Source organism: Hesperophylax consimilis, chromosome 9 (assembly GCF_061612785.1).
Source record: "Hesperophylax consimilis isolate HC1 chromosome 9, BYU_Hcon_1.0, whole genome shotgun sequence".
NCBI classification, from domain to species: domain Eukaryota; kingdom Metazoa; phylum Arthropoda; class Insecta; order Trichoptera; family Limnephilidae; genus Hesperophylax; species Hesperophylax consimilis.
This window is the reverse complement of record NC_142844.1, coordinates 1195670-1208929: the sequence shown is the minus strand read 5'-3', so window position 1 is coordinate 1208929 and position 13260 is coordinate 1195670. Positions and strand designations below refer to the sequence as shown.

The 13260-nt window shown below is 34.9% G+C and overlaps 1 protein-coding gene across 8 annotated transcripts in view; it reads left to right on the top strand.

Moving 5' to 3' along the window:
- Positions 1-13260, top strand: part of toc (toucan) — a 269046-nt gene that overhangs the window by 157714 nt on the left and 98072 nt on the right. For all 8 annotated transcript variants that reach the window (XM_089635517.1, XM_089635518.1, XM_089635514.1 and 5 more), the window contains one exon: positions 1817-1936. In XM_089635517.1, coding sequence (XP_089491643.1) covers positions 1817-1936 — 120 coding nt within the window. The remainder of the gene's footprint in view (positions 1-1816; positions 1937-13260) is intronic.

Sequence of the window (13260 nt, the reverse complement as noted above, 5' to 3'; positions counted from 1 at the left end):
TACATTCACATACGTGAACGAACGTTTTATTACAAGAGACTGCTTTACATATTGGTTTGTTGAAATTCTTGTGCCATACAGTCGTAAATTTGATATGAATATGCGGCCATAACCTCAAGAAATGAATTATTGCAATATATCGTGTATTTCCATCTAATTAAACTCATAAAACGTATGGGTCACTGATTTATATTGGCTTTTCGCCTTCATTGCTAATCACGTCATAACAGTATTTATAAACACGAAGCGATCGATTTGTTTTTTCAATTGAATAATAATCGTTAAGGGTTAATCGAATTAAGTAATCAATCAATTTTATAAACAAACACATATGAATTTAATTATAAACATATATCATGTAGTATATATATATTTTTTTTAAATAATTTAAAAATAAGTAAGATAGTGTTTTTTTTGTAAAGTTCAGTTTAGTAGATTCGGTTTTAGTCTGTGTTTGATATCAGTATATTTTCTATTTCAGATCTCCCTATATTAATTATCCAGCTTTTTATTTGAGATTTAAATGTTATAATGTTGAGGTTTTTGAGTGAGAGTGGTATTTTATTGTAGAGTTTAATACTATGATATAAGAAGCTTTTTTGCCCAAAAGTTGTATTAGTAGAGTTATTTGTTGGATAAGTGTTTGACCATGAGATCTAGTGTTTCTATTGTACGTGTTTGTTGCTATTTCGTGGGTTTTGTACTTATGAATGTAATTGAGTATAGTTTTAGAATATAGTTATTTAATTGACATTGAGTTGGAGGTATTATTGATACTATAGGGTATTTGCCTGTAACCATATAAACAAATATACTTAGGTAGGTAGGTACACGCTTCTAACAACGTATATTTTATTTCCTTATTTCAAACTGTTCGTTTTTCTTGATTTTAACTTGTCACATTGACAAAGCTGTCAAAGAGGTTCAAAATGTTGACCTAATTTCAGCTGTTGAACCAAAACCTCCTACTAGGAGGTTTTGGTTGAAACGATATTTTTACGGCCATATGATTGTGACGATATAATTTATGGCCAATTCTCGTGAAATTAACTCAATGGGCTCACAGTTAAATAAAACTATGTCCACCTCGAAAATACACACAGTACCGACGAACTTTAGGAAAATAGTTAGTGAAATCCATACGAAAGGCATTGTTTCTGTACAGGAAAATGGTTAGGTTACTTAAAATTTGAAAAACCGCTATCCGTTGTAATAGTCTCAAAGCATTATATTTATAACGGCAATAATACCTTCACCTTATATAACAATTTCCATAATAAATTACTCTGTTGAGCGAATTTATAATATTGTCAAATGAGAAATACAAAATATGTTGGTTGTAGCTGTTGTGACATTTTTCTATTTTTGGTAAAAATGTTTTTGGTTGGTATCTGGTTTTATGATCGAATCGTAAAAATCTGAAAATATCGCTGCAAGATTTTAAAATAATGATTTTTTCATTTTCTCCAGTTCTGTGAATTTTATTTAACAATAAAAAATCAATAAGAACAAAAACCACATATGGAGAGTTTCTGGTTGCTATTTATTAGAATAATTATAAAATTATGAAATATAATATAATATACATGAAAATGGGTCGTTCCTACAGCTCGACTGTATTCAGATAAATCAAAAATTTGCGATAAGAGTAGAAAGGAATAGAATGAGTGTGTATATATGTTTGTAAAATTAACCATAAATTTTATCCACGGAGAGAAAGCATAAATTAGTACATAATATTGTAAGAATATACTTATAACCCTTTAACCTTGCTACGCGACTGTTGTATGAACCCTCCTTACGCCTTATGTTCTAGTGAAGAAGGGCGGGCCCGCCTCTCCGCTCGGCGCCGCCCGCGCCGCGCCGCCCCCGCCCCGCAAACCGGCGCCGCGACGCGCCGCTACCACCCTCTCGCCGAGACTGCCGCCGACCAAAGGTAGGACACTCATACTATTGCATAATATTATATGGTACACCAAGTTCATTATTGTGACACGTTTTACAACTATCCCAACCTAGCACAAGCTTTTAAGTTTACGAAGACTCGTGTAAAGGCCGACCTAACCTAGCATAACCCTTCTTTACCTATACAAGAAAACTAGTGGGGATATTATGCATACACCAACTTAGCACAGTGGTTGGCAAACTCATTAGTCAAAATATCCAAATATCACCAGTACGACGATTAATATTTCTAATCATTGAAGACAATATTAGCAACTCTCAAACGAAAATTTGAAATAGAAAAGATTCGGTGACTTCTAGGAATTGAACCCAGGTCGCCAGGACCTTAGCCTTGTCGGAACTTTGATCTGAGTAAAGAACGGTGTTCATTCGAAATGTAAATTTCTGAAAGGCAATGATCCTGAGGTAAATATTTTTTTATGTAAATAATTACTTTTAGCTTCACAAATCCTGCAATTATAATAAAATAACATGTATATATATCCATGGGTCTGTGTTAATACATTTATATTTGAAGTGTAATCAGATGTATAGTCGTTTGTTTGAAATATGACCTCTTTACGACCTCTTTCTCAACTAACCTAGCACAACCTACCCAGCCTTGGTGTCTGGCTCGGTTCGGCTCGGGTGCCAAGTTATACCCGAGCTTCCTCTTGTAGCTTGTTGTGAATAAGCTTTTTATATAGGAATAAGTGCTTATGGACGCTTTACGACGCTAATGAATCAGATATATTAAACACTTTACATTAGGTTTAAGTTAGCGCAAGTTAATATTTTTTCTTATGTTTTAAGCCAGAATAAGTGCGGTTTAGTGTGGTTTAGTAGTCTACCGCAAACGTTGGCTTAGTAGGAAAAGGCACAACACCCGAAAACAAGAGAGGCTTCACTTGGACATTCTTTATACGAATTTATAACTTTTATTATTTTTCAATTGAAAATTATGAATAAAAACAATATTTCGACGTCATCACATATGACGTTTGGTCGGCACATAAATTAATATTTTCTATAGGTCAATAGGTCATGATGTAAATTACTTTTCCAGACAGAAAATTTCGTGCGTATTCCATGACGCCAGAAATTCAAATCACTGTAAATTTTAAGATATGTTTATAGTCAAACAGACGTTGGTAATACAGCCAGTTAAGTGTTGTTGCTGAAGCCATACTTTTAGATTCGCAATCGTTTTCCATCCAGTAGGTATAAAAGTTACCAAGTCTTATTTTCGTATTAAAGTCTACTTTGTACCCAATTGGATTTGTTCGTGCTGATCAGTTCTGATCGAATTTCGCCCAACTCATCTTGACCTAACCTTTCCTGACCTAACCTATCACGCCCTATTTGCGTTGAAAATTGTGAAAAAGAAAGCTCTCACCTATTTCAAAAGTTCGGGCGAGTTCATTGAATTACCTACCCTTTGAAGTTACCCATAGAGAGACTTACCTTGTTATGTAGTTACGGTCGACACACGATTTCGTAATAAAGGAAGGCGGAATGTCCGATATGTCAGAGTACTTTATGACTGCACGCCATTCCACTTAGCTGTTTCGGAAAGAGTCACGCTAAGATTGAAAACTTCACTTATAATGTCGCAATCGCAACTAAAAATGTGTTCTTTCTTAGGAAAGGTAGGCACTGGAATATTATTTATACAGTGCGGCATGAAAGTCAGTTTTCAAGTGGGGCCACTTTTTATTTTTACGCTTTCGAAAATTTGAAACAGAATAATTATTAAAAGAAGATTTGGTCGCATCTATCGAATCGTCATCTGAAATTTCTGTTTCAAATTTTCATTTGAGTCGCTAATATTGTCTTCAATGATTAAATATAAAAATTTAAGGTTTTACTCATTAAGTTATTCGAAGAAAAATGTTCATCCTAGACTTCTTAGAAAAGTCAATAGATGTCGCACATTAAAATTAAAATGGATATACAGGTGTCCTAGGGTAAAATGCACAAACTTTGTAAGGTGATTGATTGTACATAATGGTAGAAGTAAAAAAAAAAAATATTTTTTTTAATTCTTTTGGTTTTTTCCCATACATAAATAATTTTTCCATAGAAGAATATTATTTTTTCCATACAAACAACTCTTTTTTTTAACCTGGAAATCACTTCCCAAAGTTTGAGCACTTTACTCCCGGACACCTTGTATTTATCCAAGACACTATACAGATTGCATTTAGTTCGGGAAAAATCTTAATCGAAGGGGGTAGGGTCGAGGTCCTGGGTTCAATTCCTTGATGCCACCAAATCTTGCCGATTTTTCTTTTTAAAATTTTCACAGTCGTCCCTAATACTGTCTTAAATGATTGAATATTACAATTTGAGATTTTACCAAATAAGTTATAAAAAAAAATCTAAATAAATTTAGCGATGTCGCAAACCATCATACGACATTACTTATATTTAAATTATTTAAAATAACATTAGAAAGGTTAGTACGGAATGGGTAAGTTGTAGATAGTGGTCCATTTTATTATAACCTATTTATTACCTACTGCGAATGTGTTCATATCTTCAGAAGATCTTAGTGTACATTGTATATTGTGCATTGTATGTATCTACAAATTAGCAATCAAAGACGTTTTCCGTTGAAAAACTAATTCAACTTTTCTTAAGCGAAAGGATGTTTTACGATAGTTGATTAATTAGTAAATAATTATTTATGAACTAGCTGTACCCCGATTCGCGTTACTGTGGCTCCTCCCAGAAATTTCAAGAGTATTATCGATCCGGAACCTTCTAGACTTACCGACACACTCCACCACTCAATTTGAAACCTTACAGAACCTTCTTGAACTTTCTCCTCCCAGAACCTTCTAGAGCATTCGAGAACCTTCATGAACTTTCTGGAACCTCCCAGCAACGCTCAGCCACCTCCTCCAAACTCTCTTACTTTCGATGTGACACCAAGAGCTATCTACCATATCATGTATCAGTGGCTGGTTAGGAAGAAAATTCAGCTGGTAGGGAAACACGTTTTTTAATTTATATATATTCGATTTAGTTGCTACAAAATATCAGTAGATTTTAACGATTTTTAAACACGTACTAATTTTTTTCGTATTCAATTCATGTTTCGAGTTAAAATCGTATTATATTTTTACATTAACGTCAAATGGGAGAAAATATTTTGGTAATTCGCAAAATGAAAACCAAAACAGGCGATTTCTTTGTTCATCAGTTCGAGCACGCAAAGGCAGTGAATGTTATAGATATATTGCTGTTAGTACTATGAACTACACTAATTACACCATTGCCATATTTTGGTATTATATAACTTATTGATTGATGATCACATGTTTTGTTGTAGAATGATCGGCAAAGGTTTCACGCATACTGCTATCCGTATACATTTAGGCAAATATTGTGTGTAATATTTGCCCCACACGCAATGTGGTTATCGAACCCGATGATGACTTCAATAATTTGGCTTTATGTTAATATTATTTAACTTCACTGTTATTTGCCGCGCCCCAGTTCCCTTTGGGTCGTTGCCAGTTGCCAGTCTATCAATTTCCACTAAACTTAAACATTAAACTATAGTTGTTAAAGTTCGTTGATCTTTGGCAAACTTTAAAGCACTTTGTAAACGCCTGTTCTACATGTGATACCCAATTTGTTCTCGTGCTAACTTGAAGTATCGTAATAAGAATGATAATTCGCTTCGCATGGGCTGTATTCAAAGCTGCAACAGAATTTTTTACTATCCCGAAAATTGTTAATGCTGATGAAAAGCTTTAGAAAAGTTTAACAGGAAAAACTTTTCATCATAAGAATTTTTGCGGATATTTTTTATCTCAGCTCCTACATGCCAACAGAATTAATCACAGCATTCTTGTCCTTGATCGAAATCCAAACATTGATTCTTTTCGCTTTTGGTATTTTTACTGAGCACTTTAAAACAAAATGATTCCGTTTACTGTTACAAAAACAGATTTTTTTTCTATTAAAAAAAATTCCTCACATTTAAAAAAAAAAACACCAAATCAGTAATCAAAGACTAAAATAAATAAATTAATACAATGAAATAAATAATAATACAAATTAAATAACATAAAGAAATAAAATCTTAAATAAGACAGTGGGCGCCTTCTTTATTCGCCTAGATACAATAATGCAAGCAGAATGCATGAAGTCGCTTTTTATGTCCCTTTGTTCTGTTTAATAGCGTAGTGCTTCTACCCATGCTTGTGTATTATGGATTTATAGGCAATGCCTCACTTTTATAGTTTATTTTAATGCAGTTTCAACTGCCATGAAGGTCAACTCATTAAAAATACACCAACATATCCGGAAACTCGTAGTACGAAAAAATATCTTCGTTCTGAACATTTTGATTTTAAATTTTTTTTTTAAATTTTTTCAATTTATTCGTCAACTAAAAGATTAACAAACTTTTGGAGCCGGGTTTACGTTTCGATGCAATTTAAAATACAAAAAAAAATGCTGACATTTACCCTTTGAGAACGTTTTTTTTTCAAATGTGATCTAAAAAATTCCACGTTCGGACTCGATTTACTCGAAAACGACAGCTCAAATAAAACAAAAGTTTTACCACCGAATCGACTCCAAATGAGACGTTAATTTACGGTTTCCGGACACCGTATCGGTTTTGCTCAGAATGGCGTGATTTCTAGGTCCGTAGAAAATCCGCTTGCTTAACTTTGACTTATCAACATAGTAATCATTTTGAAGTACGCCGTAAAAATGATGTTAGTACTCGTAGTTATAATGCACTGATTTATTTATTAAACAATTTGCATTTCAACCTCGGTCTTGTACCGTTGACACTGACCGCTATTTTATTGCCTTATTTAGCAATAACACAACTACTGAACGCTTCCATAATAATATTATAAGTTAAAAGAATGTACGTTGGAAGGTTGTTACCACGGGATTATTTTTGCAACATATAAAATATAGTGCAATAAAGAATCCTTCACTAATAATCTGAAAAACGGATTTAGTTTTTTATAACAGAAAGAATGATATGATTTTAGAATATATGTATGTATATTGAAATAAATCAAAAACATCCTGAAATTAAACTGTCTGGCAAAAGGGCTTGCTTAGGGTAATAAAATAGGTTTTTTTAAATGATAAAATAATGTTTATAAGACAAAGTTTTTATGCATAGCACAAAGGATAACAAATTATTATAAGCATTAATTACTCGCCTGAAATCCAAAAACAGTAAAAATAAATGCCGCCGACAGGAATTGAACCCGCACCTTCTGTGTCCGGTCAGGTGCTCTGTACCACTGAGCTACGTCGGCTTATTCCCAACCCGCCAAATAATTGAAGTACGTGTACATATTGAATTATTAGTAGCTCAGTGGTCCAGAACACCTGACCGGACATCAGAAATTGCGGGTTCAAATCCCGTCGGCGGCATTTATTTTTACTGGGGAGTTATTTTCAATTTGTATGGATATTTCAGGCGAGTAATTAATGCTTATAATAATTTGTTAGTAAAATATGGTTGTGATACCGGCTGGAGCGTAATTGGTGAACAGCCCGGCAGGCAGTAATGTAACTTCGCAGGTTTGGCTTGGTAACCGCCGAGTGTCAAAAAATCCAGTGTTAGCAATACGGCCATACACAATTGTCAATTGAATAAGTAGGTACTGGAGGTGCCACAGACCGAAACCATAGATATACATCGATTAGAAGGAGACTCACACCATGTTTATTATACACCAATCCTTTATGTAACAAGGTACTTTACTACTTGTAATTCTCACGAAAATGGTTTAGAGATAACACCAGGTTAATTGTTAAATAGGAAGTAGTAGGTGGGTATCGGAAAAGCTATGTAATCGATATTGTCAAATTTATATCTATAATATTATTAAAAGATTTACAACAATCTCTCACTTATCGCTATTGTATTGACTAATAAAGCGATAACAACTGCTAAGTATTTCCGTAAACATATCTTATTGTATTATTATCTAATATAATCTTACTTGTAAATCTTTGGAAAATGGTTTAGAGGTAGGTAACAAGTTGAACATGAAGGTTATAAGATTGGAAAAATATATATCATTTATAATTTATAAGCAATAATTATTAACCTGAAACACCTGTTTAAATTGAAAAAAATATTCTGAGAATAAAATACATGCCACCGATGTGATTTGAACCCTCAGCCTTCTGATTGCCGGTCTGGTACTTTACCAACTGCGCTACGTCGGCCTTTTCAAAATCCGCCAAATTATTCAATATGTACAGGTATTTTTCAATCAAACATAACGTTCATCATTAAAAATAATATATTATACGTTATGAGTTATGAGTGTGTTGGCGACAGAAAAGCTATACGGGTATTAAGGGACGTATTTGACTTACTTTGAGGAAGCTATAAGCCAAAAATGTGTATATTCTTGGTGGTGACCGGATAAATCATCACATCTTTAAAAATTTATATTAAGTCATGGAAAGTGATGAAACAAAAACTTTATTAACTGGGTTATGTAGGTTAGGATAGGTTAAAAAAAATCATCGTTTTTAATGACTTTATATCTCTTTTTAAAAGTGTGTTGAATTGTCACTGTCATGGAACCATAAATAAATTGCATATATTCTATTGAAAAAACATTGGATTATTATTATTTATATTATGAAGTACAAAATATACGTGTAATAAAAAATCCTGGCTTAATATTGTTAAATAGCATTATTGTTCCTCATCGCAAACAGTCGTTTCTTATTATTATTAAGTTGAATCAAGGTTTTTTAATGTGTTTTAATATCGGTAGTTTAGGGAAAGATTTGATAATCAAACTGACAATGACAGCTATTGCCTAAGAAAACCTTATTTATCTTACTCTTGTTTTAGAAAAATAGTTTAGAGGAGTTGGAAAATATGGGGTCAGAACTAAATTACCTACACAAGGTTGTATTTTACGTATACTGCAAGAATTACACACGAATGGAATGGAAACACATGGACGAAATTATGTATGGAGGGAATTACAAAATTTAGAGTGCTTAATTGTGTGACAAATAAATTTCATACACACACAACAAAAAATCTGTTTTTAACAGGTTTAATTTTAAGTCTGTGGTAAATAAATATCATATTAGAAAATAAAAGTTGGGTTAGGTTTTTCTGGCGTAGATCGTTTTTTCTTTGTGTTCATTTTTGACGAAAATAGTTACCTCTCCCCCGAAAGCGTTATCTTAATACTACGTATACATACGCGAGCTGAACTGCGGAACTGAACCTAAACTTATGGGAAAGAAACCGCAAATGGCGCGAAACGCCCCTTGCAGTTGCTTCGTTCCTTTTCGCGTAATTAGTTGCTCGGTTCGCGTTTCGGTTCGCAAATGAATAGGTACCATTAGATTTAGATTTTAACGAAGGAATTGTACACTTCAATTTTTACGCATATTGTGTATTAGGTACGTAAATAAACTAACACACTTATCTTGGTGCAGGTGGATAAAAGAGGAACTAACTAAACTAATTGTTTAAAAATGTTTTTTAAATCCACGTAATCTACGAAAGTCACGCCCCCGACTACTCAGCTATATTATGTAAGTATATCATTTGTGCATCTGTAGTTGAGAAAAATCTGCATTTTCTGACCATAAATATGACTAATAATCACAAGACTGAGCGCTGTAACATATATAAATCCTTCTGTTACATTCGTCGTTTCTGAAAAAGTCGGAAAGGTTATAACGTAGTTATGTATTTATAAAAAGACTCATATAAGCATCTAACACTTATTAAGTAGAAGTTCACATTTATCTTCTTCTACTTAAATTAATTTTCACAGCATGCTTTACTGTCATTATAAACTGAACTATATAATATAGACAGAATGGTAAACTTCCCCGCGTGGGAAGGTCGTATACATTTTGATCAGTATTAATTCAAACTTATCTGGTTGTGTTTGAACAGTTGCAAATTAACCTTTACCGGGAGGAGATTCCTCTGGAGTTGTGGGCGTGAGAAGCTGTGTATATTTGTAGCACGTTAAATTTCAAGTACGTGCCCGGAGATAGTTTTTGATTCGATTTCCCATTCGGCAGAAACCTGCGGAATATTTAAAGAGAAAGCCAACTTAACTGCGTGGGCGGATGAACGTGCTTTAGGTTGTGACTTTGGCAACATTTTAATTATATTTGTTATCTACTTGTTTGAGTTTGCAAGATTGTGTGAAGTACTACATTTATTACAGGGTAAGTTTTTTTACTTTCTTTCTTTTTATTGAATAGTATGATGTCTCTTATTCTTGTGTAGAGGACATTTTAAATCTCCATATCTCAAGCTGGAGTTGATGTTACAAGCTTAAATTGGTTGCGTTGATCTACAAGTAGAAAAACGAAGCTTACTAATTTATTTATCTCTAGTCCTAATATATTAGAACACGTGTTCATGCGCTTGAATTTGCCGAAATGCGGAAATATTAGGATTTTTATGAATCGTGATCCGACATCGTATTTGAGTAAAAGTTTATCGGGAAACCTATAAATTTATTCAATTTGAAGAAATTCTAAATAAATTAGCAATAATCATTTTTCTCCTTGAATATTACAAATATATTCGGGTAGAACTTTGAAATTTGAAAAAATCATAAAAATTTGCTTATTAGTTGAGGATAATATTGGTAATTCTTACATTGAGATACGTGATTGAAGACCGTTACCTTTAATTTTCTGTGTCTTTTTCTGTTTTATATTTTGTTTAGATTTATTAATACTATCTTCTTCAATCTATATACAGAAAAATGAATGTTTCTTTGTTTGTCCCGTAGGCGTTCATATACCATTAATCCGATGTCGATGAAAATTCCGTTACCTTTGTCCCGGTAAGACAGAGATCCTGGGTTAGATTCCCGGTTGCGACCGTTACCTTTTTATTGTTCCGATAAGACAGAGATCCTGTGTTAGATTCCCGGTTGCGACCGTTACCTTTGTCCCGGTAAGACAGAGATCCTGGGTTAGATTCCCGGTTGCGACCGTTACCTTTTTATTGTTCCGATAAGACAGAGATCCTGTGTTAGATTCCTGGTTGCGACCGTTACCTTCCCGGTAAGACAGAGTTCCTGTGTTGAATTTCCGGTTGCGACCGTTACCTTTGTCCCGGTAAGACAGAGATCTTGGGTTAGATTCCCGGTTGCGACCGTTACCTTTTTATTGTTCCGATAAGACAGAGATCCTGTGTTAGATTCCTGGTTGCGACCGTTACCTTCCCGGTAAGACAGAGTTCCTGTGTTGAATTCCCGGTTGCGACCGTTACCTTTGTCCCGGTAAGACAGAGATCTTGGGTTAGATTCCCGGTTGCGACCGTTACCTTTTTATTGTTCCGATAAGACAGAGATCCTGTGTTAGATTCCTGGTTGCGACCGTTACCTTCCCGGTAAGACAGAGTTCCTGTGTTGAATTCCCGGTTGCGACCGTTACCTTTGTCCCGGTAAGACAGAGATCTTGGGTTAGATTCCCGGTTGCGACCGTTACCTTTTTATTGTTCCGATAAGACAGAGATCCTGTGTTAGATTCCTGGTTGCGACCGTTACTTTTGTCCCGGTACGACAGAGATCCTGGGTTAGATTCCCGGTTTCGACCGTTACTTTTGTCCCGGTACGACAGAGATTATAGTTATCTTTTTATTTTCTGTGTCTTGTCCTATTTTATATTTCGTTAAGATTTATTAGTATTATCGTGTTTGATCTATATACATAAAAATGAATGTTTCTTTGTTTGTCCCGTACGCGTTCCTATACCATTCATTCGATTTCGATGAAAATTTCAATGTTTGTTTTTTTATTAGTGCCAGAAGTGTTTAGAGAGGTTTGGTTTGAATTGTAGAAGAAGTCGGGGACGCCCGAAAAGACTTAACGCATTAACTATGCACTGGAATGAGATACGGAGTCGAATTAAAGTCGACATAATGTAGTTTTTTTAACAGCAACAATGTAGATTTCTTGATACTATATAAAGTGAATGATGTAAAAATTCGGCGATGTCCGAGAAGGACATGAATCAAATAATTATATGTCGTAAAATGAGACGTAGACGATGAAGGAAGAAAGATGTGTAAGGAGAATGTAAGATTTGGAAGAGGTCGAGGTCGACCGAGGAATACATGGCACGATCAAGTGAAACAAATACTCATTACAATACAAAAATTATTTCCACTTTAAAAATGCACCCATTGTCAGGTACTCTGGAATCCACAACCTCATAACATTACCCCAAACCGTCAGCCTGTGATTAAATATAAACAGAGTTAGTTGATTGATAAAAGTCTGCAATTTTAAGAGTATCACAACAGACACGAAATGCTGCCTTGGTACAAACGTGGAGGAATTCGCAATTGGACAATGCGGTCGGATCGAACGAAAGTCCAATTACGTATCGGCCATACTGTTGGGCTGTTGGTGAGACCGGTTTGTGTTTGGTTTGGGTTTGACCCGTGGCTAATGAAACCGAAACCATTCTTTGTGACCGATGGACCACGAGGTATTTTGCATGCTCCTTTTGTTACGCAACAGTCACAGAACAAGTCACTGAAGGGATAGACCTATTGAAGTGCGTTTAGGGCGTGTCTGGTATATCCAAAATAAGGGAAATTGACATGAAAATTATCATTTTTTAAATATACTCCACATGGTAAGCCATTAGGTAAACAGTTTTCCTCAGGCCCTACGTCATCTTTGGGGATGTTATGTAGTTGGTCTTTTAAGGAAATTAATATGAGAAATTTCTGGGGAGAAAAAGGGTATGAGCGGTAGGTAGGAATCTGGTGATCAATGTGTCCAGTAGTAACAGACGTATAAATCCATTCCTTTCACTGAGAGAGTCCGGCTGGAGAGGTGAAAGGGTATCCCTCCACCGACCTCTCCCAACCCAACCCGCCACGCAGTTGGTAGGCAGAAGCATCCGCCGCAAACACCTAGACAAACTTCACTCCATGAACCCGTGCACCCCTGCTAAGTCGCCAAACGTAGCGAACCACTTGGGGTGACCTATGGCAGAGGTGTTAGTTAACGAAATTATAGTACCCGGGGCGGCGGTATCAATACCGCCTTTCAAAAAGTGTATCGACGTGTCTAGTCTACCTCGTGAAAATTGATAGAACTTTTTCTAAGTTCGTATTTCTTTCTTGAACAGATACTCAAATTTTCTGATTGTCTGGCCTAGGAATCAAAAGGTCTTATGTGGATTGTGACATCAGTTTTCTTTTGAATCGGTAAATATCTAAGTATTATGGGTTCACTGGTCGCAGCCTTATTACTGTACTGATCTAAAAAGATATACGTAATCGACAATCGA